The 26,445-nt window shown below is 56.5% G+C and overlaps 1 protein-coding gene and 1 pseudogene across 1 annotated transcript in view; both read left to right on the forward strand.

The window, feature by feature from the left end:
• The window catches only part of EIPR1 (EARP complex and GARP complex interacting protein 1), a 64,278-nt gene that overhangs the window by 16,898 nt on the left and 20,935 nt on the right, over positions 1-26,445 (forward strand). Inside the window, exon 4 of the mRNA XM_065947271.1 lies at positions 24,418-24,574. Coding sequence (XP_065803343.1) covers positions 24,418-24,574 — 157 coding nt within the window. The remainder of the gene's footprint in view (positions 1-24,417; positions 24,575-26,445) is intronic.
• LOC136176738 (nucleophosmin pseudogene) lies at positions 11,445-12,400 on the forward strand (annotated as a pseudogene).

Genomic DNA, 26,445 nt, shown 5'->3' on the forward strand with positions numbered 1-26,445 from the left:
GTTTATTCAACCAACATTGAAGATACTACTGTGCCGTACAGTAGGCCCTTGGGTGTTTTACATAGAGTAGTTTTTGTCTGCTAATTCCAGATTCCTAATTTATCCCTTCCCACCTTTTCCCCTTTGGTAGCCACATGTATTTTTTCCTGTGTCTGTGAGTCTACTTCCGTTTTGTAAATAAGTTCGTGTGTATCGTATTTCAGATTCCACATGTAAGTAATGTCCTCTGATATCTGTCTCTGACTTCCTTCACTTAGTATGATCATCTTCAGGTCCATCCACGTCGCTGCAAATGCCGTTATTTCATTCTTTTTCATGGCTGAATAGTATTCCCTTGTATATATGTACCACATCTTCTTTATCCATTTATCTGTTGATGGACATCTGGACTGCTTCTATGTCTTAGCTGTTGTAAGTAGGGCTGTGATGAACATTGACCTGCATGTATCTTTTCGAAAAGAGTTGGACCCACTGAGTGAGTGAGCACAGTACACAGCACGTGTTTTCTTTGCAGAAATTTCTATTTAGACTCTCTGCCCATGTTTTGATTGGGTTATTGTCTTGATGTTGAGTTGTATGAGCTCTCTGTATATTTTGGAAATCAGGCCCTTGTCAGTTGTGTCATTTGTAAATATTTTTCTCCCATTGTGTAGATTGTGTTTTTGTTTTGTTCATGGTCTCCTTTGCTGTGCAAAAGCTTATAAATTTGATTAGGTCCCATTTATGTATTTTGGCTTCTGTTTCTGCTGCCTTGGGAGACTGTAATGTTCTTGGGTTTAATGGATTTTGCCACGTTTGGTTTATAGACCTGGTTTGGTGAGTGATAACTTGCATTTAAGCTCGTGACAGTCATTACAGCAGAACCATGCCTCCTTTGTCAGCAGCCACGAGAGTGGCAGCAGCTGGCGTGAAGGTTGCTGGCCCAGGACGTCAGACGCTGTTTCAACACTTCAAGGAGCGGCCGCTCGTCTCACTCCCATTTTACTGATGAAACCGAGGCATAGGAAGGCTGAGCGGCTGTCAAGTTCACGTGTCTGGTGGGGACAGGGTTGGGGTTTGGATCCTGTTCCGGTCGGTGCCCTTGACCGCGAACAGCATCTCTTTGGTCAGAGTCCCACCTGGGGGAGGAGGGGGCCCGTTTAAAGCCGGCTGGTCCATCTGGGGGCCACACACCAGCGCAGCATGGGTCTCTGGCTCCAGACACTACTCCAGACGCTACTCACCATTTAATGGTTTAAACTCACCATTCTTCTGAGTTTTTCCTGTACTTTAAATGTGGGATGTGGAAGGAGGGAACGCCTTTCCTTCAGGCAGTAGGTGCTCAGCTGGGAGGCGAGAGGTGAGTCTTCTCCCCAGATCCAGGTGCCGAGGATGAGCACATTGAAAAGAAGTCAGAAGGTTCTCTGGGGAGAGCAGTCTCTGGGGAGCCCCCGGGAGCTCTGTGCCAACCCCAGCCTTGCAGATGTGGGGGTTCCCCACAGGGCCGGCCCCAGGTGTCCTCCCCACCCCAGACTGAGTACAGCGGGCAGGAAATGGAAGTGGTCTGCACCCCATTTTAACATGTACAGGTCTTCTGGGCTCTCTTGCTCTGTGGCTAACATAGATCCGACGGGCTTCTCCTCACTGAGAGTGCTGTGCGCTGACCAGTGTCTGCCAAAGATGACGTCGCCAGGAGCAGGAGCCCGGGTGAGGGCCTGCGGTTCCGTGGGTGCCGTGCGCGGGGGGTGTGTCTGCCACGTGATCATTAGGTGTGTGTTTCGTCAGCTCCTCTTCCATCTGGGGTTCATGTGGAGGTCCTTCACTGGGGTCCCTGTGTCTGGTGAGATATGGGAAACCAGCCATGTGAAATATTATTTTGGGATCAAGTTACTGTTTTGTTCCAATGCTGTTTCCTTCAGGATGTAGATATGATTAACTCTTCCTTGCCAAAAAAACTGCGTGTTTCTTTGTTGCCTGTTCCCCTGAACGATTTATCCGTTAGTGAGGAGTAGAAGGTGGCCCTGGAGAAGAGAAACATAGCCCCACCCATCTCCGGCTCATCCACCGCTTGCCTGCCTGTGCAGAGGAAGCAGAGCTTCTGCATGGCCTGGACTGAGGTGCAGGGCTGAGGAGTGGCCCGTTACAGGGCCTGGCTGGAGGCCGGCGCCAGGCATGTGGGGCGTGGTGCTCGCCTGGGAGATTTGGGCCGAAGCCCCACCCCATGGCTCATGGTGGGTGCTGGGCAGGTCACACACTGCTGCTGACTCTCACCATTGCACCATCTCGTTCTGCACGTGAGGAAATGTGGTGATTATGACAGCTACCTCTGAATGCTAAGGTGCCAGGTGCGGGCAGTTCATTTATTAGGATTTTTTCCAGTTTATTGAGATATAATTGACATATAACCTGTGTTAGTTTCAGGTGTACACCATAACGATTTGAGTCACATACAGTTAAACTCTCAGCAACCTTCAGATACGCAGTACAGATGAGATCGGGCGCATTCAGGTGGTATGGCCAAAGACTGAAATGTACGGTACAGTGTTGTCAGCTGGGGGCTTCCCAGGGGCCGCAGTGGTAAAGAATCTGCCTACCAGTGTAGGAGATGCAAGAGACATGGGTTTGATCCCTGGGTCGGGAAGATCCCCTGGAGAAGGGAATGGCTACCCACTCTAGTATTCTTGCTGGAGAATCCTATGGACAGAGGAGCCTGGCAGGCTATAGTCCATGGGGCTGCGCGACTGAGACAGCACGCATTGTCACCTGTAGTCGCTGTGCTGTATGTTACATCCCCAGGACCCATGTATCTCATAACTGAAAGTTTGGACTTCCTGACCCCCTTCACCCAATTCTCCATGCCCCCAAAACCACCTCTGGTGACCACCGCTCTGTTCTCTGTAGCTGTGAGCTCTCTCTTTTTTTTTCTCCTAGATCTCACATACACGTGAGATCATACAGGGTTTGTCATTCTGCATTTGATACCTCATCTCACTTAGCGTAATGCCCTCCAGGTTCATTCATGTTGTTGCTAATGAAGAGTGCCTTCTTACGGCTGAGCAATGGTCTGCTGTGTGTCCACACCACGCCTCCTGTGTCTACTCACTCAGCAATGGGCACTTGGGTGGCTTCTGCATCTTGGGTGTGGTGCTGACCCTGCCGGGAGCATGGGGTGCCCGGTATCAGATTTAACCCTGCTTTACCGCACTTCCAAGCAGGACCTTGCTACGGTGATTCGTTGGTGATTCCAGAGCCCCTGACCCACATTCTTTCAGGCTTTGAGAACATTGTTTCTGGGGCAAGGATTTTGTAAACACTCTTTGTTATAAAGATGTTTTCTTGTTGGTTTTTATCACCAAGAACAGACACATAATGGTCCCCACTTTTGAGTGATGTTTGTGATAATGTTCAAATCTTGGCGTTTAGAGGCCGATGAGATCAATGATCTTAACACAGGACCCTGTTCTCTCTTTAGAAATCCATCATATTTTACAGACCCAGTACTTTGTTGCTTGTCCCAAATGTCCCAAACCTGCTGGTGTTCTTCCTCTCAGCACCGGGCTGTGTGACCTGTACCGTGTTACCAGAGCCTGTACTGGCCTCTCGCTTTTAACTGGAGGGTAGCTGCTTTACAATATCATGTTGGCTTCTGCCGTACAGCATCGTGAGTCAGCCATAAGTAAACACACGTCCCCTCCCTCTTGAGCCTCGCCACCCATCCCAGCCCTCTGGGGGCCACAGGGCATCCTTTGTTACACAGCAGCTTCCCGCCAGCCATCTGGCCTCTGGCTTTTGAACTGCAGGTGAGGAGGGTTCCGACTGCCGGGTTCATCTGAGCCTGGCTCACTCCTTCCAGTTTCCGATTTTGGATACGGAGGCCTGGACAGTGAGTTCGGACCGCAAGGGCCGCCTGCATTGTTCTTGTGCAGCCATCTGACGGGAATTAGATGGAGTTCCAGAACATGGGGGAAGTTTTTAATTAGCTTCTGTTTTTGGAGACGGAATCCTGGATTGCTTCTTACTAACCTCTTTGGATCCCATCTGCCTCGTTTCCATGTCCTCACTGACTTCCTGTAGCACCTCCAAATTTAGTATCATCTGGAAATTTAATTAATGTGCTGTTTACCGCTCCTTCCAGATCGCTAATGAAGATATTAAATAAGATGTGGTCCCCCGGGCTGGCCGCTGGATACCTCGTCAGGGCTTCATTCGCTGTCATTCATCAGCGGACCTTGTTTATGATCCTTCCTCCAGGTTTCAGGCCACGAGGTGGTGCTTAGACAAAGCCCAATTTGAATTAATTTTTCCAGTAAGACTAAAAAACCCTGTGCCTGATTCCTCCTTCAACCCCAGCCATGTTGTTGGCCTTGCTTGTTCTTCCCTGCCCCTGTCTCCCTCCCCCTTCCTGCTCTCCCCAGAGATGCAGGCGGGGCCGCCAGCTGCCCTGGCTTTGTGAGGCTGGACCATCTCGAGGTGGCTCCTTCCACGGTGCTCTGCCCTGCTTACAGTCTCCATTTGCCCCAGTCTGCATGGCAGAACCCACAGACGTGCGTGGACAATCGCAGCTGAGGTCCAGGAGTCCCCCGAGGGCCCTCCCCTCGACTTCCTCTCATGTGGCCGTCCCTCTGGGCCTGGCTGTGTCCCAGAGCCCGTTTCTCCTGTGGATGCCGGTCCTTTCGAATCAGGGCTCCACCCTAATGACCTCATCTGAATCGCCTCTTTGAAGGCCTTGTCTGCCTGAACCATCACATGCTGAGGTGCTGGGGTGAGGGCTTCAGCACGTTGAGTGTGTGGGTCGGGGGGGACATAGTTCAGTCCTTGAGAGCAGTGGATATATGACTCGTTTACTTATGTGAGAGGTCTGGAAAGAGGTTTGGGGAGGCTTCTGTCCTGATTGGGTTCTCAGACCCAAAGTTAGGTAACCAGCCTCCATCACTCGGGGTGTTCCTGGGTTCCAGAAGTCAGTCCACCCATCGGGTGCACCACAGGCCTCCCTGCACACGCTTTGCTGTTGTGTTTTGACTAGAGGTGAGACCTTGAAGGCCTGCCCTCTGTTCTGATGACACTCTTTGGGATGTGGGAGGGGGCATGGCCAGGCAGGGCTTGGGTGGCCCTGAGGACTGCCGCGGGGAGGCGTGGCTGGTAAGGGGCGTGACCTTGAGAGCCCGGTGGGGGCGTGGCTGGGGTGGGCGTGGCTAGAAGGAAAGCCTGGCGGGGGGCGTGGCCGGAAGGGGAGGGGCCTTGAGAGTCCGGTCAGGGCGTGGCTGGGGTGGGCGTGGCTTGGACCCGCCCCTTGGCCTGCTCTGGAGGAGCCGATGGCGCTGGTGGTCTCCAGGAGAAACGCGGCGCTGGAGCGGGTGGTGGGGGCAGGCGCTGTGCATACACCTGTGGACAGCTGGGCCGGGTGACCACCGTGTGCTCTGGGCCCCCGGCAAGAGCAGGACTTTCCGGGAGGAGGCTTGGGGTTAGGAGCAGCCACGGGAAGGGCAGGCCGGAGTGATGCACCCTAGCCCCCTCAGCCAGGCGGTTTCGGGGTCAGACCTGCAATTTTACAAGATCCCAGAGCGACGAGAGGGGGCGGAGGAGGGGGCCCTGACCCCGAGGACCGTAGGAAACCCTGCTCCTGCTTCTGTCGGTGTCATTCATGTCACTGTGTGGTTCTGTGAGTCGCCAGACATAAAACCCTGCGAAAATAGTCGTTAAAGAAAGGTGCAAGTACCTGAAAATGAGAAAAATCTCTGCGTGTTGGTGAAATCTCAGGAAGACCAACAGACGCTCTTTAAAAAAAAAAACCAAAAAGCAAGTGAACTCAAGATGGAGAACAAAGGTAAAAGGATGCACACAAGGGCGATGAGTTGGGGCTTTTAGAAGCTCCCATCCAATTGGCGGCGGGCTCCGCGCCTCCCGCGACCCCGGGAAGGCTGGGTGAGTGGCAGCTGGTATTACCGGCAGCGGAATCAATCTCGCGCCCCCGCGCGCGGGGGAGAGCAGCCCACATCAGGACCAGATGAATTTTTCAGCAGCGGAAGGTGAAATGTCAGGAAGACTGTAGATCACGGCGGCGCAGGGTCCTCGGGAAATTAGAGCAGTGAAGGGCTGACAGAGCGGCGGCGGTGAAATACTGCTGCGGCGTCCCCCTGCCCCCTCTACAGTGAGCTGGGGACGACGGGGGCCACTGCGCTGTCCTGGGCCCAGCGTCTTGGGCCCATGGTCAGGCGCGCAGTTTGGGGGTGGCCCATGGTCTTTCTGGGACTGTGGCTGTGGGTGGGAGTGAGAGGAAGCCTGAGGGGCGCTTGGGCCCGCTGCTGAAGCCCCCAGGCTGAAGGGTGACGGTCAGATGCACGTGCTGACCTCTTCCTGGCCTCGCTCCCTACTCCTCCCCCCACCTCCCGTCTCCTCTCTCCTGCTCAGGCCCCAGCTTGGGCCTTCAGGTCTCACCTTGACCATTGTAATTTGACTCCTAGAACAGATTGTTTTTTAAAGCACAGATGCAGGCTGTCACTTGGCTTCACCACTAGCCCGGAGCATCTGGGAGCCTGTCCTGGCCCCCTGTCGTCCCCTGACCTAGGGGCCGTTCTGGGCCTGTCTGTGTCTGTGCAGCGGGAAGTGTAACTGTGGGCTTCGGGTGCCCGGTAAGGGGCTGTCCCACCTGCCCCACGTCCTCTGTGAGCTGGCCCTACGTTGCTCTTCTGCCCCCTGTCCGCCGCAGTCTGCCAGTTCTCTGGCTGATTTTCATGCTAATCCCTCCTCAAGCATTCTTCCTCCAGTTGCCTGCCTGTCAGTCTATCTTTCCTGAGCCAGCCTGTCCCCTCCACCACCGCGCACTGGGCTGTGTGTGTCGGGAAAGGCGGGGGTGGGAGGTGGGGGCTCTGCTAAAGACGAAATGTTCTAGAGCTTCCCTGACCTCCCGGTGCTGTCCAGGTCAGGGGAGCAGAGTTCTCTGGAGGTGTGTCCGTGCTGACGCTGTCTGTCTTCCCTGATCCTCTCCTGGTTTACCTCCACCACTGCTGGCCTCCTCTTAAGGAGTGGTTTACCTCCACCACTGCTGACCTACTGTTAAGGACAGCATGGGTGTCAGTAGATGAGAAGCAGGTGTGGGCCCCCTGAAGGCGAAATGTCCTGGGCAGGCAGCGGCTGCAGGGGAGCACCTCCCTCCTCTTACCCAGGATGCCCTTCGCTTTTGGAGGTGAGCTGTTTTGCTAACAGTTTATTGTTGGAGCATGTGTATGTGTTTAATTCATCCTGCTGCTCTCTTTTAATTGGTGTATCTAGACTGTGTTTAACGGTGTTAAGGCTCCCCTGGTGACTCAGTACAGAGTCTGCCCTAAATGTGGGTCACCTGGGTTCTATCCCTGAGTTGGGAAGATCCCCTGGATAAGGAAACGGCAACCCACTCCAGAATTCTTGCCTGGAGGATTCCAAGGAGAGAGGAGCCTGGTGGGCTACAGTCCACGGGGTCGAGAAGAGGTGGACATGACTGAATGGCTGACTTTCACTCAGACTGTTCTTGTCTAAATTATGGGTGTGTGAGGGCGGAAGCGGCCGTTCTGTTACCTGTTTTCTGTCTTGGTTTCTCATCACTGTGCCTTTCTTACCTTCCCGTGGGTTACTTGAAGTTTGTGAAATCTCATTTGATTCATTTATGATGTTTCTGAATATGCTGCTTTATATCGTTTTCTTGGCGTTTGCTCTACACACATGACTTTTCAAGTCTGCTCCTGGAGAAGTACAGAACCTCCCATGTAGGTCTCTCTGCCCTCCTCTGTTAAAAAATATAATTATCTCAAGGTTTTCTCGACATATATTGACATCAGCTGTGTCATTTTCTATGTATGTATATACTTTTGTTTGTATTGTTTTTGTCTTTTATTTTGCCTTTGGTTTAAAAATGGGGATGTAGTTTCCTAAGTGGTCCTCCCTCTGCACCACGTTACCGGAGGTGCCCCCCTGCCCTCTCCCCGCCACGGCCTGGGGCCACTTCAGCCATTCCAGTCGATGTCCTTACCTCTGTGCTTGGGGACGGTGCTCATTCCTTACAGAGTTACAGTTAGAAAAACAGGAAAAGTATGCCAGTAAGAAAGTCTCCATCTTAAACCATGAAACCGTTTCTGCAGGTTATTTTTGAGTAAAAAGTTCTGTGATAATTATTCTTCACTAGTTGGTCTGATGTCACTATATAAGATTTGAAAACCTTCCATTTGCAGTCAAGCAGGAGCTGTTTGCCCAGCTCTCACACTTGCTGGCCACCTCTCTCAGCGTGCTTCTGTGCCAAGTGGTGTGACGGGCGGTGGGCTCGGCCAGCAGAGGGCGGAGCTCTTCCGGGATTCCTTGTTTTTCCATCACTGGTTTGGAAGTTTCCCTCGAGCCCAGGGCAGACCACTGAGAAATCAAGTCAGGGACTTATCTGGGGCGCCTCATCTTTTGAATTTTCTTCCTGTATTTGGGGGAATTTCCTAGGTTATTAGTCCTGTTTCCCCTCATGGAAATAAATCAAGTTTCCTGTTTCCCTTGCAGCCGGGACACAGCACGTGGCCTGGGCTCCTCGGGTTGGAGGTGGCCACACGAGACAGTGGGGTCGCCGGTGTGGGGGCTGCAGAGCTGTCAGCTTGTGGGTGGGGGGCCGGGTGGCCGCAGTGCCGTGGCCTCCAGGTGGGAGCGGGTCCCTGGCACTGCGGTGGGCCTGGCCCTCGATGGAGCCACCAGGCCAGTCCCTGGTGTATTCCCAGCACTGCCCTCGATGGCCAGACGGGCCCGGTTCCCATTACGACTGAAGCGCCCTCTCATTCCCCTGCGTCCTGAAGTCACCTCCTCTTTCAATCGACGGAGGCAGCTTTGTGGATGCGGCTGAGGCCCCAGGGCTGTGTGTTGTGCCAGGAGGTGGGCCACCTCCAGTTACCACCCCGGGTCTACAGGGGTGATGTGGAGGCCCAGCCGGTTCCCATTCTCACCGGGCCACCCAGAGCCCCAGATGCCGGCCGCCTGCATGCCAGGTGCCCCTTGCCCTGCCCGAAGGAGACCCTGCCCTGTCCGGAGGAGACCCTGCTCTCCCCGGAGCTCGCGGTTGGGTTGGGCGGGGGAGGACAGGCCCTACGCGGTACCCCAGCAGCGGCGGTGCCTACGGCAGGGGCTGGTGGGGCGGTCAGAGATGGGCCGTGCGCCCAGCGCCAGCTCTCCTGGTGGGGACCACTCGGCCGAGGACAGGCCTGCCCCTCCTGGACGTCCCCTCCTCCCCGTTCCTCCATCCAGTGCCAGCCGTTGCGCTCGCTTCCTGCGGCCCATGAGTGCGCTGAGAGGCCACACAGACAAAATTAGGGACAGAGAGGAAACCGCGGGGCAGGGAGGAGGTGGGGTGGCCTGACGGAGCCGAGGGCCTGGATTCAGAGAGGGGAGCTTGGGAGGGGCGCCTGGGAGATGACAGTTCTCCATTTACTACACGTGCTGTGATGGTTCCTTTCTGTGAGTGACTTGAAACCAAACACATCCTTCTAGCGTGTTGATGTTTGTTTTCCCCTTTTGAAGATCAGCTCTCCCTGTTACCTGAGAGGGCAGGGCCATCCTGCTCCCTGAGTGGGGGCCGGGTGTCAGGCAGGGGCTCCCTCCAGACACCCCGCCAGCACCCGTGTTGGATCCAGGGCTGGTCGAGTTCAGGGGAATTGGTTTCTTTGCTGTGGGCCCAGAAGTTTCCGAACGCTGAGCTGCAGCGTCCCCCTCCTTCGCCACAGATGCTCTGCAGGGGCTCTGCTCCTCCCTCCCACTCTGGAGGTTCTGTGCGGCTCTGTGGACTGAGGAGCCGATGAGAAGGTCCCCGGGGCTCTGCTCTAGCGCACCCAGACGTGAACTCTCAAACTGATGTAACTGACTGGAAATACTTTCCCGAGTATTGGTTTTTAAGTCAACGTGGTTCAGCCGTGTTCACCCCAGCACGTGCATCCTGAGCCCCCGGGTGGAACGGGCTGCCCCAGCTGGAAGGGGCGAGCGCGTCCTCCGACCCAGAGGCCTGCTTAGGAGAATCCCTCAGCCAACCGTGGGCGCAGGCCTGCTCCCCTCGGGGTCTGAGGGCCCGCCTCTGCCTGTGGAGGGAGAAGGCCTTTCTCCATCCAGTCCCCTGTGTGTTGCTAGGAGCCGGGTTGCTGATCCCAGAAGGCGAGCTTCAAAAGGAGGTAATTTATCATCTTTGAGTGGAACCCAGCTGGTGAGGACCGGCTTCGTCATCCCCTGACAGTGCCCTTGGGGGTGAAGGGGTGTGCGTCTCCGACAGGAGCACCAGCCCCGTCCCGCGGCTCCGCGCATGACCTGACGCCTGCCAAAGGCCCTCCTGACACCGCTGCACTGGGGGCCGGGATTTCAGCGCAGGAGCTTGGAGGGCGGATGCAGACTTTGAGTCTGGTAACCTGTTACGAGGAAATAGGCATTGCTTCTGTCTCCCCACCAGGGTCCTCATCTCGGCGGAAGCTGCCTGAGTGCAGCTGCTCATTTTTAAACCTGTTGTCTTAACGGAGGTTACATTGTAAATACTTGGGTAAAACTTTTAAAAATATACCTTTTTTACAGTATTATTTTGACCTATATCGTAAGGCATTTAGCAAGCAGCTATCCTTCCTAGCTCCCCCTTTGAAAGCAGAAAGGTTACAAATGATAAATATTCAGGGCCCAGCAGACTCAGATACAGAGAAGGCACTCAGGTATGTAATGAACTGTGCGCTGTTCACATAAGACGCCATCCCATTTTGCCTCCATGTGAATCCTAATTACAAAAAAATTGAATTCTTGACCTCCAAGTGTCTGAGTGGTGACGCTGGGTGTGACCGTGAGCTCTCTCTGAGCTGTGCCCCCCGCCCCAGCCGTCCTCACCACTGCGGGCGCTGGCGCTCACACCCGGTGGGTGCTCATTCCTCCACGTGGAGGCTGGGTTCAGGACCACCACGCACCCTCATTGAAGCCAGGGAGTCTCGGGAGCTTGAGAGAAGCTGAAGGTCAGGTCTCTTTTCCATCCTGACTGGAAAGTGGAGGGCTGGCTCCCTGAGGGTGGAGAGGATCCCCAGGCCTGGGTGCTTCCCCCGGGAGCCCCCCTCCTGGCCTGGCCTGTAGCGTGAGGGGACGAGACGGGCTTCCTCTGTGTCCCTCTTGTGGCAGAAACAGACACACGTGGTCTGGTGGCCGTTAGCCTGGCTGGTCACAGAAGGACGGGGACATGGTGTCCTGCCCCTGCGTCTTGTCCCCTTTCTGACCCTGCCTTCCCTGGGCCTGCTTCGCCCTCGCCCCATCACCTTCGTCCTGGGCAAACCCTGGGGCATTGAGCATGGACGGCCAGGTGGCAGCCCGTGTCTCGAAGCCCGAGTCGGAATTAACACCCCCTAGGAGACACTCCCAGTCCCTGGCGTGATTCCGTCCTGCGCGGCTGCTCGTTCGAATGGTAGTCGTTTAGTTCCGTCCGGCTTCTCTCCCACATAAGTGTGTGCCGCCAACCCATGGAGGATTCAGTGGACATGGACGCGAGCCCCTTGAGGTCCCAGAACTATCTTTTTGGTTGTGAACTAAAGGCTGACAGAGATTATCACTTCAAGGTGGATAATGATGAAAATGAGCACCAGTTATCTTTAAGAACGGTCAGTTTAGGGGCTGGAGCAAAGGATGAGCTACACATTGTTGAAGCAGAGGCAATGAATTAAGAAGAAAGTCCAGTTAAAGTAACACTGGCAACTTTGAAAATGTCTGTGCAGCCAACGGTTTCTCTTGGGGGCTTTGAAATTACACCCCCTGCGGTCTTACGGTTGAGGTGTGGTTCAGGGCCTGTGCATATCAGAGGACAGCACTTAGGAGCTGTGGAGGAAGATGCAGGGTCGGAAGATGAAGAGGAGGATGTGAAACTCCTAAGTATATCTGGAAAGCGTTCTGCCCCTGGAAGTGGTAGCAAGGTTCCCCAGAAAAAAGTAAAGCTTGCTGCTGATGAAGAATATGATGACGAAGACGATGATGATGATGACGATTTTGATGAGGAAGTTGAAGAAAAAGTTCCAATAGAGAAATCTGTATGTGATACTCCAGCCAAAAATGCACAAAAATCGAACCAAAATGGAAAAGACTCAAAACCATCAACACCAAGATCAAAAGGTCAAGAATCCTTCAAAAAACAGGAAGAAACACCTAAAACACCAAAAGGACCTAGCTCTGTAGAAGACTTTAAAGCAGAAATGCAAGTATAGAAAAAGCGCATTGAACAGTCCTGGGAGCTACTGGTAAATTAAGCCCAAAGATGGGGAGAGGAAAAGGAGAGACACATATAGTCCAAACTGAGTATCATCAGCAGTCCAGTCTGAAGTCTTCTATTTTAATATCAATCCCCTTTCCTGATTGGCCACCCACCCATGCCCCTTCCAGGCTGGAAGCAATCAATTGATCTTCTAAAACACTTTGCCTGCTGTGATTCAGTGAACCTTATACTTTGCTTTCTATTTGTGCAATTGCCTCACCTCTGACCATGTATTTCCCTAGCTGGTCAATAAATATTTGAATAAAAAAAAAAACAAAACAAAACACTCCCAGAGGCGTCAGCCGGAGTGGATTGCTGTGACCGTGGCTTAAGGGAGGTTTTCTCTTGACGGTGTTCTGGTTCCCCGGGAACGTCTGACTTTCAAATTGCAGTCTGACACTCCGCCCCGCCCCGACACGTATCAGTGACAAAAACCACCTTCACCGTAAGGGTCGTTGCTTTGTACCCTTCTGTGTTTAAAGGCGGGTCTTGTGTCTCTGATGTGACATGGCGATGACCGCTTGGCTCTGTCCTGGGCCGTCTCCACCTGCCGGCCCGGGGTGGACCTGGGGGTGGGCCCTGGCTCACACGCGAGTGTAAATACAGATCCTGTGGAGGACCACGTCGGGGAGGTGCAGCGAGAGGCCTGGGTCCTGCGAGGCTGGGCGTGGCTCAGGGGCAGGCTTCTCAATGACGAGGGGGAGCTCGAGCACCTGCGGGAGGGGGGACAGTGTGTGTGCGCGCGTGTGTGTGCGCGTGTCACACCTATGCACAGGTCTGGGAAACTCCCGCTCCAGGGGCTGCCTGAGCTGGGCAGCATGCAAGAGTCCAGGGAGCAGGAGCGGCTGGGCCGCCGTGTGGGGCGGGAGGCTGGTGGCCTGGGTTCTGGAGGGGTTGCAGGCCCAGCTCTCAGGATGGTGGGACATGCAGCGGGGGAGGAAGGCGCACGCATCTCTCTGTCCCCTGGGTGTTTGTCCAGCTGCTGCTTGCTCTGCATGTCCAGGGCTCGAGAACAGGCCCTTGGAGCCTCCCCCCATCCCCACCAGGGACCAGTGCTGTGGGGTAGAGGGTGGACGTGGGGGCCATGCCAGCCGGGGCCTCTGGTGTGTGTGATGCCCCATGTCCTGACAGCCCTGGCCTTGGCCCTGATCGTGGAGGTGGGATGCCGGGGAGCCTGGATGAGGAGCGGTTCAGGTTCAGCGCTGGACAGGGAAGCGTGTCTTGCATCCGGTCACTGGGCTGCGGGGAGGTGGATGAGTTGCTGCTGAAAAGGAGGTGCCGTCGGCATCTCTGTGGTTTGAAAGTCAAGTTGCTAGCCTGCCTGTGGCGAGGACGGGGGGCTGGTTCCGTGCCCTACTGTTAGGAGTCCAGGCTCGCTCTGCTTGCTGCAGGACAGGCTGATAATGGAGAGACGAGCTGGCGGGGCAGAGAATAGCGTCTTTACTCAGAAAGCCAGCAGACAGAAGACAGTGGGCTTGTGCCCCCCAAGGAACCATCTTGCCAGAGTCAGAATCCCTGCCGCTTTTATACTGAAAGGGCATGAAACAAAGTCAGACGCTTCCTCCTTCCCTTCAGGCCCCCAGGGGAATGTGTGAATTTCTTCCTCCTGGAGCCGTTCACAGGTGGTCAAGAGAATTCCTGTGAGCTAAACCAAGCTCACTTCATGCTCATCACCTGGGAGCAGGGTTCCGGAGATGGGCCATCATGGATAACTGAAGTCTGGAGGCAGCATCTCTTATGATGAACCTGTGATGGAACGCAGAGGTTCTTCCTTATGACCCTCGGTATCCCGGCGAGGGTGCCAGCACCCAGGGCACTCTCAGCCCTCGCCTGCCTCCTGGGTCTCTGTCTCCTCCCCAGGTTCCTGCTGTTGGTTGTGGAGGTGTGGTCCTGGGTGTCTGGGTGGTGTCAGTTCTTCTTCCCCCTGTCCGCTTGGAAGGACGGAACATTCTGAGGCTGGCGTCCTTTATTTAAAGCCAGATAGAAGGCGGAGTGGCCTCAGGGTGGCTGAGAAGGGAGGCAGAAAGTGGGTGCCCAGAGGCCAGGGAGGATGGTGGCAGGGGCCTGACTCCAGCCTCCCTCGCCAGCTGGTGGGGAGATGGAATAGACAGTTCTGTCCCGGGAAGAGAGCCCCGCGGGCAGTGAGTGCGGCAGAGAGTGAGCCTGGGTGGGAATCCTGGGCGTGGAGTCTGCTCCGGGAGACGGTGGGTGTGCGTGGGGGCTTGGGGGGAACGCATTGTGGCTGCAGCAGGGTGGCTGCTGCCCGTCCACGTCCAGGTCTGGGGACGCGGTGGCCCTGAGGGAGGTCCAGGCTGCGTTCTGTGAGTACCCTCCCCCCCAGCCACTCGCTGAGTCGGCTGACGGAAGGCCCTGGGCCCTCCTGGGCCCTGGGCCCTCAGTAGACTTCCCGCGTGCGCAGGGCCCGCTGTTGCGCGTTTGGAGTAAGACGAGACTGTTTTTAGAGGTCAGGCTGTGAGGTGGGGTGTGTCTCCACCATCCTGCAGCGCCTGACCCAGTTTTCAGCGGAAGCTTTTCTCCAAGATGGTGAGGATTGCCCCTGGTATCTTCACGTTTGGACTCAAGTGTCTGCCACCCGGACGTGGCTGAGGGTTCAGGAGTGACACCTGAGGAGCCCGAGGGAGGGCGGGGGAGAGGAGAGGAGGTGGGCCCTGTTGCTTAGTGACATTTCCAGCCAGCATCTCTTCTTCCAAGGACCTGGCCATGGCCTGCTTTTGTAGTGGGAGCACTTTGGTTTTTCACAGTAGTTGTCCCTGCATCACTGATGGCTGTCATCTGCTTGATGATGCCGGTCAGAGAGGCAGAAGGACTTCCCAAACGCCCTAGCAGACCTTTTCCCAGTCGTAACGTTTGCTGTTTCACCATCGTCTATTTTCAGAGAAGTTGGGTAACTTTAATGAAAATTTCTGAAACTACTGAAGAGCCCCCAGATCTGGGTCAGATTCAGTGTTTGAGCTCCCTTTCTGTTTGGGGATGAGGTCGTGGTCTGTTTTACGGGACCTCTGTGTCACTTAGCAGAGGTTGAGGAGCAGTTGGAGAGCGTCCTGCTTTTCCAGCAAGGAATCCGGGTCGTGTGTGGCCCTCTTCTGCAGCCTCAGGTCCTCGCTGTCCACACTCACCTTCGAGATCTCTACTCCTGTCGGAGGTGGTGGGGGACAAGCCCTGGATGGGGGGACACTGGCAGGCCCCCTGGGAGCCCGTGGGGTCCTGTGCTTCCGCCCCAGAGGCCGCGTGCCCAGGGTTTCACAGGAACCGCTGCTGGAGGGGGGACAGGACCGGTCTAGGGAGCAGCCGTGGGGTGGGGTGCCGCGTGGAGCCCGGCGGCCTGGGCGGGGCCGGGGGCGGGGCCAGAGCGGAGCTTGGGGTCCCCGTGGGAAGGGCCTTCCTGGCCGTCCTCTGCGCTCGGGAAGACAGGCGGCGCTTTTACTCAGCTTTCGTGGTGGCTCCCGCGCCATGAGGGGCATGAGGGAGGCCCAAGGAAGGAGTCGCCCTCCTGAGAGCAGCAGTGAGGGTTGATGCTGCACGCTGGGCGGGGCGGGGCCTGGAGGCCGCGGAGCGGGCGGAGGGGCCGGCGGCTGACCCATCTGTGGGCAGGGGAGCGGAGGGGGCATTCAGGCCCGCCTCCCGCGACCACGGCTGCGGACTCGCATCCGTCCACGCAGCCCGCCCCCAGCGTGTCACCTCTCGCAGGGGAGGAGGGTCAGGTCAGGTGTCAGCAGGGACTGTTACCTGGGTTCACCACGCCGACACTCCCCCACGCCCCCCTGCCTCTCAGCCCTGCCCATCAGGAGCTTTTCAGCAGGAAAATTTACAGTGTGACTAACTTCAGCTGCCTTTGGGCTTTGCAAAGATCTGGGCGCTTGAAGCTTGTCCAGGAGAAAGTACTGTAAATATCTAAAATGTTATCAAACCTTACGAGCAACTTACGTGTATGTGTGTATGTGTGTGGGTGTTTCACGGAAAGATCCAGAGTTTCCAAAAAGTGACCCTGTTCATTTAAAAAAGACTGATGATCAAACAGACGTGGTTTAAGTTAGTCTTACTTTTGTGTTTTGGAATCCCCCTTCATGTCCTGCACTTTGAGCCATCCTCAGTAAAATAAAGAAGGAAGGAGGAGCATTTCCAGTAAAATAAAGGACGGTCCATCGTTCCAGGGCTGTGTGCTCATTTCTAGTTGGCAGGGGTGGTTTTATGAGTGTGCGGTGCAGAGATGGCTCCTTCTCTCTGCCCTGTGCTTTGCTGGGCCTGTGAGGGACGCTGTGTCTGCTCATCAGGCTCCGAGGTGAGCCTGCTTGTCCACGGGCAGAGTCAGGCTTCTGAACTGGCGCTGGCCACATCACCCCGAGAGCAGTAATGGGCATCAGCGTGGTTCCCCGTGCCTGGGGAGGGCACATGCTTCAGTGGCCGTTCCCTGGGCAACGGCGACCTGAGCCCGCTGGCTCCATCCCCGCCCGGCAGCACGCACACCCGCCAAGAGCCAAGCCGCAGCCGTGACGCCTGTGGGCTCCGGTCTGTGCGTTTGCAGTCAGGTGTCAGTGTCTAGCACGAGGAGGAGCCCCTGGGCGGCAGTTCTCGGGGCGCTCGGCCAGACATGCGGCCGCAGCTGTGGGGTGCTGCATCTACAGGAAGTCGGGTCAGAGAAGGGCAGAGCTCTCTGGGGCCTGCAGCAGGCCTGCTGGGGCGTGAGGCCTCGGAGCAGCCCCGGCCCGCAGGGCTGCAGGGTCGGTGGTCAGGAGGGGGCTCTGGCCGGCCCTGGCCTGCTCCCTGCTGGGCACTAGCACAGGGGCTGGGTGTGTCCCTGTGGTCGCTCAGCGCCACCCACGGGCACTGCCGGACAGACTTGGTGAGTCAGGATGGCGCTGGGGCCACGTGGAGTCCAGCTGGGGCTGTGAACATCTCTGGGGGTCTCAGGAGTAAGGACGAGGGTGGTCCCAGCAGAGCCGGGGGCACAGGGCTGGGCTGGAGCCCTGGGGTGGGGGAGGTCATGGGTGTGCACCTGTGCCTTTTGGGTCGCTTGGCTCCACCTGGCTGAGTGTGGGGGTGATAGAGGCCTGAGGAAGGCCCAGCAGGCCGGCTGGGGTGGGCAGCTGGGGCTCTGGACTGGGAGGCCACGGAAAGGTCGCTGCCAGCTGGAGGCAGCGGGGGCCTGGAGGGATGAGGGTTCTGGCCCACTCGGGGGTCAAGCTCCCTGGACACCTGGCTCCGCACCACTCACGGGACCCCTTTTAGAGCCTGTTCCCCCGCAGCGCCCAGACCCCTCGCCCGGGAAGGCCGGCAGGACGTGCCCGGGCAGCTGTGTGGCTGTTACGGAGCAGGCTGCGGCTGGCGCCTCCGGAGCTGAGAGGGGAGCGTGCAGTAGGCCGCATCCCAGCTTTGTGGGCTGCGCAGGCCCTTCTCAGGCCCTTCCCGTCGCCTCTGAGTCTCCTTTAAAAGCAGCCCTGTCCTCTGGTGGCCCCCCGAGACAGGCAGCCCCCCGCCTGGGTCGGTGGCTGTGGCAGGGGCACGGGGACGAGGCGCTGGGGGCCGGGAGCCGCCCGCCTCGCGGCAGTGGGCCGGCTGCTGGTGGTCCTCCAGGAGGCCGCTGTGTGCCCGTGCCGTCTCGTGTCTGGGACAGCAGTACGCCAGACAGCGGCCACACCGGCCCGGGGAGCCGCCTCTTGGAACCTTCTGCCGCCTCGCAGGTGCCCCGTGGGTTTAGCGCGGGCGTGAGGAAGCTCCGCACACCAGGGGCCCCCGATGTGCTCCGTTTCCCCGCCCCGCGGTGTTCTGAGGGGAAGAGGATGCCCCCCTTCCTGCCCCACTGGCTCTGCTGTCCCTGGGGGGGTGGGGACCCCGCCCCCTCCCCATTGTACCGTCTGGAGTCGGGCACGTGGTGCCTGCTGGCCCTCTGAGAGGGGGCCTGGGCCGCCGTGTGTGGGTCTGACGGTGAGATGGGGTGCTGTGTGCTGGGCGGGGACCGCGTCAGCTCTCACGGGGCCCTTTCCTCCTGCCACCACTGCCCCGGGAGTGGCTGGCTTCTGGGGGAGACCTACAGGACGTTCTCGGGGTGGTGCTACGGGGTCGTTGCCCAAGGGAGCCCAGGTTTCCCGGAAGGCGGGGCCCTGGCCTGTGAACCGTCTCAGGAGCCGAGTGAGAGGCTGTGACTCCACCGTGGGGGCTCAGGGCAGGTCCCGCCTGGTCCCGAGTCCTCGGTCACACCCCCCAGGGGCTGGAGGACCTGGCCCACCTCCTGTCTCCTCTGCGCTGCCAGAGCCCAGGACTGGCGTGCTTCCTGCCTATGCCCGCCGTGCTCACGGCCTGTCCCCCGACCCTGCTCCTGAGGCGGCATCGCCCCACCCGCCCTCAGGCCTCTCGGGGTGCAGGGCTCCCACCGCTGGGGGAGACGCCTGTCTGCCCTTTGTTCCTCGCCGCAGGCTCCTTCCTCCTGCGGCATGAAGACTGGGGCTGGTGAGGGGGCGTGCCTCCCTCCCTGGGTGCTGGTGGGTTACACCAGCTCAGCCGGATCCTGCCTCATTCATCCTGCTCAGCCCATGTCAGCTGGCGGAAGTCTCTGAAAATAGCCTCGGATTCCAAGTCACCGTGCCCCACGGAAGCCTCCTCCCCCGCGGCTGCGGATCAGACTGTATCCCTGGTTGGGCTTTGCTCAGGCTTACAAAAGCTCTAATCTCCTCCGAGTCCGTGAAGCCTGGCCTCCTGCTCCCCACCCAGTCTGCGCCCTGCGTGGGTGCCCTTGGCAGCCTCAAGTGTGCTGTTTCCATGCATTTGCCCGATTATCTTTTTATCTCATTAAGTAAGTGCCTTCAGACCGAGTGTTACATGTAAAAGACAGGCTGGCATCAGATGGGCCTTCGAGACACAGCTCACAGCGCACGTTTTCTCCTTCAGAGCGCTGGGCTGTCCCCAAGCCAGGGGGCTTCAGTGGGCTTTGGGCTGGTGTGAATGAGCCCCGTGAGCCGGGGTGGGCAGTTGGGTCCCTGGGCCTCAGTCTCCTCAGCTGAGGATGCGGGGCATGGTGGGGAGTTGCCTGCGCCGGGTCGTCCGTGGGTCTGAACCTGCGGTGGAGACTGGGCTCGTAGAAGGTGGCCCTGCCCGCGGGGCGTGGGGCGGGGGGCTCCCGGTCACCAGAGAGGAGCAGTAACTCTGGCAGTTACATTGCGGGTCCTGACTTCAGGGTCGCTTTGAAAACAGAGATAAAAGAAGAACGTCTCCGTGGTCATTACAGCATTTTCCTTCTAAAGATCGGGTTTTCCTTCTTAAAAGCACCTTGGTTTCTTTGATAGCTGGTGGATGTGTGTTGAATGCTCAGTTGAGATCCATACAGATATGGAAACCCTCAGAGTTTCAGAGCCAATTTGCGTGTCTCGATGGGTATACCTCCAGCGTTTCTCATTTAGCACTGTTTACCTTCCATTTCATCTGCTTCTGACGACTTGGAGAGTTTCGATAACGCCTACCGTATTCCTTGGACCGAGAGCGCACCCTGACAGTACTCTGCAGCCATGCACATATCTCAGGCGGGTGATCTTGGCAGGAGCCTCCCATAGGCCCTGAACCTGGTGCTTTCTGGTCTTCCTCAGGATGGTTCTGGTGTTTGTTTTTCAGTAAGGGGCTTCGGACTTGCCTTTTGTTGATGGAATTCTTCCCAGCAGATGCGGTGTGGTTTCAGAATTGCTGGTCTCCCTCCCTGGTCTGAAGCAGGCCCTCCATACGCCTTGACTGGTCCCCGAGGCCCCTCCTGGTTTGGTCCTCGAAGGCTCCAGCCCTCATTTCTCTCGGCGTTAGTTCACCTCATTCTGTCCCACATGGGAGCGTTGGCCACGCTCCACGCCCCGAGGTCCCCGGGCCTGCGATCCTGCTCAGAGCACCTCTGTGCACACTTCCACGTGCCCACACCTTCCCGGGGACACGGGTCAGGTTGCTCCTGTTCCCAGCAGCTTCCTCTGACTCCCCCACAGGGAGGGCGTCTCCTTGCTTCAGGCACCTCGCCCTGACTCTCACGGCACTTGCCGATCTGGACCTTGTGTTCTGCAACCATTTGATGATGTTTTGCATCCTTGTGGGCTGCTCTGGTCTGACTGGGCTCCCAGTCTTCTCCTCTGGGCTTCTGGCCAGCCCGTTGGCCTCCAGCCTCAAGTGCAGGTGGCGAGGATGGGCAGGGCGTGCCTGTCCTCTTCCCGGCCCCCTGAGTGCATCTGCTCTGTGGCTGCTGTCCACAAGGCCCCGGCCCGCCATGCCCTTAACCCTTAAAGTAGGCCATGTCTCCGCTGCCCTTTGACCGGGAGAAGAACCCTTTCTGAGGCTTCCACCCGCTGACCCCACAGGCCGTGGGGCGATGGGCCTTTTACCCCCTGCTGTAAGTCCGCCCCGTGGGAATGGCCTGTCTGGGTGGGTCTGCAGGCCTGGCGCACCTACTGTGACCTGGCTTTGTTCATTTATCGCCTGGCCCCCCAGCGCCCCAGTCTAATGGGGACGTGGGACGCTTTGGGTTCAGTGAACCTTGAGCCGCCAGGGTGCGGCCCTCTGCCTGCCGTGTGAGCCCCAGGTAAGCAGCAGGAGGTCCCTGGAGACCGACGGGGGTGGGGGTGTCTTGTTACACACCTGCCTGGTGCTGCGGGGTCCTGACCGCGGGGCATCCGGCCATGTTCCCATCAGCGGGTCCCGTGTCTGAAACTGCCGAGCCCAGGCCTGGGTGAAGGACTATGACTTCAGTGGGGTGACTCCCCTCAGCCTCCTGCTCATTCACTCCTGTTTCCCTTGGCATTTGTGTGGACGCGTGTCTCTGTGGGGGGGGCCAGCGATACAGGGGCGGAGGGCCATCTGCTCCATTCCTTGGAGGACGTCTCCTGTTGTCAGTCCACCAGTTGGCCTTCCTTGGCTGGTACCCTGGCCTGGTTGGTCGTTAGGATAATTGCTGCCCACTGGCTTCTGGCAATCACCTACCACCAGCAGGCCACTCTCGCTTCGGGGCCAGGTTTAACTGCTGGGGTCAGAGAGTGGTCACAGAGCCTGTTACCGACAAGCCACGCTTCCCGACAGCTTCTGAGAGCAGGATTGCTGGGTCACCTGGTATGTGGACGTTCAGCTGCCAAAATGCTTTCCAGAATGTTTGAATTATTTTACACTCTTTCTAGCAATACTTGAGGAGTACAGTTGCCTTTACATTGACGTTTAGCCTTTCTGGCAGGTATGCAGTCTGTCTTGTTTTGGTTTTATTGTGCATTTTTCTCCAGTTACTGCTGGTGTTGAACATCTTTTCTAGAGCTTTTTGACCATTCATATGTTTTCTTTTGTGAAATGTCTAATTCAGTCTTCTGCCTGCTTTTGAAAATTGGGTTACTTGTCTTATTATTAAGTTGTAGAAATTCTTTATATATATTAGATACAAGCCCTTTATCAGGATACAGATACATGTATTCTGAATATTGTCTCCCAAGTTCTGCGTTATTTTTAAAGCCAAGTCTTTCCAAGAGCGGCAGTTTTAAATTTTGATAAAGTCCAATGTCTTTTGGTGAATGAAGTTCTTAATTATAAAGTAGCCTGTTATCAGTCTTTTTCTTTGTCATTTGTGGTTTTTCTGCCTCAATTAAGAAGTCTGCTTATTCCAGAGTTAGGATATACTCCTGTGTATTCTAGAAAGATCTGTATGGTTTTACCTTACTCATTTCGATCTCCAGTCTTTCTGGAATTAGTTTTTGGATGTGTTGTGAAGTAGAATGCAGCTCATTTTTTTTTTTTTTTTTCACATGGATACATAACTGATCCAGCATCTTTTGTTGAAAAGATCATCCTTTGTCCACTCCAGTAAGTATCATTTTGTCATTTTGTTTTAAATCAGGTGGCCATCTCTGTGAAATCTATTTCTGGATTCCCTTTTCTTTCTCTGGGCTATTTATCTAACTGGGTATCAGCAGTAAATTAATACCAGATTGTAAACCATCCAGTTTTGTTCTTCTACATGACTGTCTTGGCCATCTGGGCAGTTCACATTTCCATGTAAATTTTAGCATTTCTTCCAAAAAAAAAAAAAAAGCCAAGTGGAACTTTGAGGACTCAGGGCTCTTTGCATTCGAGAAGTTTCCCGTCTATGAACATGGTATGCCCTTGCAGTTAGTGAGGCCTCTGCTCTGTTAGCAGTGTTTTGCATTTCGTACCTCTTTCTTTTGAGATATTATTGGATATTTCATTTTCTAATTAGATCATTAATAGTTTTTCAAATTTTGTTTTTAAAAAATCTTCGTGAATCTATAGATACCAGTTGAATTTTATACATCATCTTTGTGTCTAGCAGTTTTGCTGATTTTCCTTTGTATTTTTACTGTGTGTAAATTCTAAGATTTTTACACATATAATCATTAGCAAATAATAGTACTTTTATTCTTTTCTTGTTCTTACAGCTTTTTTTTTTTCTTGCCATGCTGAAGTAGTTAGGACCTCCGGTGTAACATTAGCTAGAGGTGGTAGCACAGAGTATTCTCGTCTCGTTCGTCTTCTCAAGGGGGAAGCATTTAACGTCTCACCCGCAGCAGTTAGGTTTGCTGGGTGAGCAGGCAGCTGTAGGAAGCGTTACCTGTCCAACTCCGGAGCAGGATACTCGGAGGGAGCTGGCCGCCGGGCTCAGCGCTGGCCACCCCTCCCGCACCAGCTGTTTCTGCCACGTGTCACCTGCTGTCTCGTGCACACAGCCAGCGTTTCGTTCTCAGGTCACTTGCCCCATCACTTTTCAGGGTAGAACTTTCTCTTTCTGTCATTTAGGAAGATTAGAATAACCTGTGCCTCTTCTGGGTGAGTGTTTTGGGCATTTGCTGCTGCCTTCCAACTCAGAGTTACCAGTTAGTTTTTCTCTTTTCAGGAGTTCTGTTGCCAACCCCAGGGGCTCTGCAGTGAGACTGTGAAAGTTAAAATCTCAGCAAAAAAATCCATTTCGCTCGTAGACAGAAACTGTCATGCTCTACTCTGCATGGTTAAAGGTGGATGTGTTAACACTGAATTTGCATGTAACATCCATGATTCTTTAAGCTGCAATTCCCTGCTCTGTCAGACCCAGTCAGGTACATGGACAGAGCGCTGAGATAGGGATCAGAGAGACGTGGTTGAAGTCCTGATCCTCCTGCTGACCGTTTGATCGTGGGGGATGATGGTGTTGTGATAACAGCGCCGGGGGGCCAGGCGTTTCCCATGTGGTCACTGCTGTGGGGTTCCTGGCTGATTAGTTTGGTGTTTAGATCGAAGGACCATTGCATGTAGTAAGAAGTGGGACCTTTTCTAATGTGTGGTAAGGTCCTTTTTCTCCCCCTCTTAATTTTTGTGTAGTAATTACTGCTCATGGGGCATTGTTTTCTACAATTATTTCATATTCTTCACTTGATACCAGTTACTGATTTAACACTGAAGCCTATTCCTTCTTTTATTACCATTTATTAAAGACCACTTTTAAAGGGGAAGGTGTTTAGCACATGTGCTGTTCAGAAACAAGCAGCACATTTTGGAAGAGTTTACGTTTAAGAGTTCGTGGTTCAGCTTTTAATCATGTAACGTTAAATCTATTTCTTTGGTCTCATTTGTGTCTTTTCATCTTATTTTGTGTCTCACTGCAAAATCTGCTCACAGAAGAGGACTTGTTTAGAGGGCGGAAACCTGGAGCCGCCACGCTCCTTGCAAAGAGGGAACCTGCCTCTCTGTCCACAAAGTGGTCTTGCGTTGAGGTCGGGCCCTGGGCTGCTCTCTGCCAGGGCTTGACCTGTGGCCCCCGGCCCGTGCTCACGGCTTCAGGACTGAGGGGCCTGCACCTGCACTGACACCATTTAGCACATATGTGTGAGCACCACACACGTGCTCCTCCGCCCCCGAGCCTGGCGCTCTCACGGGGCTTCCAAGGAAAATGCGTTTAATGCGGCCCTTAGAACCTCTGCACCCACAGTGATTATAGCTTTAGCTGCAGCCCACCCCCGCCCCTCGCCCCGTCTCCCTCCCTTGTTTGAAGAACTATTGAAGAACAGGAGGAAATCAATTTTGAGGAAATTAAATTTTCTTCGGCAGCAGGATGACGTGGGAGCAGGGGAGCAGGGGCTTGAGCTGCGCGGTCGGTCCGGTTCCTTGGGGCAGGGCTGTGGGGCGCCGCCTGCGGGGTGGGGGGCAGCGCGCTCTGCTGACGTCTCCCTTGTCCTGCCCCGCAGCTGCAGACAGCAGAGTGGTGACCTGCGCCGCCGTGTGGAGGATGCCCGCGGAGCTGGAGCCCGGCGGCCAGGAGTCCCCCGAGGACGCGACGAGCCCCGCACATGCCCTGGAGCTGCTCTGTCACCTGGAGCCCGCGGCCCGCGGCAGCACCGCCTGGTAGGCCCCGCCCTGCGCGCCCCTGGGGGCAGGCGCCCGGCGGAGACCGCTCCGCTGCGTGCAGAGGCCGCTCCCCTGTGCAGAGGCCGCTCCCCTGTGCAGAGGCCGCTCCGCCGTGTGCAGAGGCCGCTCCCCTGTGCAGAGGCCGCTCCGCCGCATGCAGAGGCCGCTCCCCGTGTGCAGAGGCCGCTCCGCCGCGTGCAGAGGCCGCTCCACCGTGTGCAGAGGAGGCGGCAGTAGCTCGCCTCCGCTGTGTTCAGTACCAGCTGTTATCCAGACGACGCATCTCCGAGGGCCCTGCTGCACACACTCTGGGCGGAGCTGTGTCCGGGGCCTTTCCTGCTGACGTCCGTCCTACTGGTACCTGCCGGGAGGACGGTCAGGCGCCGGCCAGCCCTGAAGCACTCCAGTGCTGTCTGCCTCAAAAGTGCATGTCTGCCCTGCCATCCTGTGCATAAACTGACCTCTCTGTCGGCTCTGGCTGGAGGCTTCTGGTGTCACCTTCTGGGGACCCAGTGGATGCCCCTGTGCAGGTCACGTGGTGTCCCAAGTCCTTGGAGGCTTCGTCCCGAATGTATTTCCCCAAACGTCCCGCACAGTGTCAAGACAGACAGACGCCTCCAGCCTCCATCAGGGCTCCCTGGCACATGACTGCCCATGTACGTGGTGATGGGGTGGCTGTGCCTCTGGGGTGACGCACAGACCAACCTCAGAGCATGCCCAGCCCACCCCTCAAGAAGCCCTGTTTTCTAGATGCGATGGAGGGAATATGCCCTTGTGATGGGCGTGCATGTTACAGCAGGAGTTGTTCTTGATACAGTAGCACTCCCGAGTGTGCGTGTGCGTGCACAGTCCCTTCTCAGCCACCTCCTGACAATTATACGCATCTGGTCCAGCAGGTTAGCACCCCACTGCGCACCCCGCCTCGCTCCAGGCTGATGGGCCCAGGGACCGGGCCTCCAGGAGTCAGGCTCTCTAGGGGGGGACGTGGTGTCAACATCTCCCCAGGACCTGGGCAGGCGGGTGGGGGCCAGGCTGAAGTTGTGAGCCCTGTGCATGGGCCCCGAGGGAAGAGATACTCGCGAATTGGCGAGGGGGTCTCTGAGGAGGTGATGTCTGGAGCTGAGGCTGATCCTGGTCTCCCCATCTGGGTGTGGGAGGTGGGGAGCACAGCTACAGCCTGGGAGGCCTGTCGCCTGGGGGGGTGGAGGGGTGTCAGCACATGCCAGGCCGCGCGGGTCTCTCTCCCCAGGGCATGAGCTGTCTGTGCAGCAGGGGTGTGAGGGCCTGTCCTGTCCCCCAAAGCAGAGCCACCCGCACCCCACACGGAGCTGTTTGGAGGCGCGTCTAGATGGCAGCCCCGTCGACAGCCCCGTCTCCCCAGGAAGTGTTTGCACGTGTGTGTGTGGTCCTGAGGAGGACCCGGAGGGATGGACAGCCCGTGGACGCGTGCCCGTGGAAGCGCCTCTGGGTCCGCAGCCTTGGGCTGCTGTGAGCCGACTCTCTGAACAGTCTTTGCACACCCAGGTCTCCGCTCTGCTGCCCGGCGCCGGGGGCAGCTGCTGGGCTGGGCCGCGCAGTGTCCATTTGTGGAGGCGGGGGCTGCGTCTGCGTGTGTGCGGCCCCGTCTCGGGGCCCTCGCTGGGCTGGGCAGCGCTGTGTCCGTTTGTGGAGGCGGGGGCTGCGCCTGCGTGTGTGCGGGCCCGTCTCGGCGCCCTCGCTGGGCTGGGCAGCGCCGTGTCCGTATGTGGAGGCGGGGGCTGCGCCTGCGTGTGTGCGGGCCCCGTCTCGGCGCCCTCACTGGCACGAGGGGGGCGCACCTTCTCTGGAGTGTCTTTAGTGCAGTCAGTCTCCTCCTGACGCACGAACTT

Source organism: Muntiacus reevesi, chromosome 10 (assembly GCF_963930625.1).
Source record: "Muntiacus reevesi chromosome 10, mMunRee1.1, whole genome shotgun sequence".
NCBI lineage: Eukaryota > Metazoa > Chordata > Mammalia > Artiodactyla > Cervidae > Muntiacus > Muntiacus reevesi.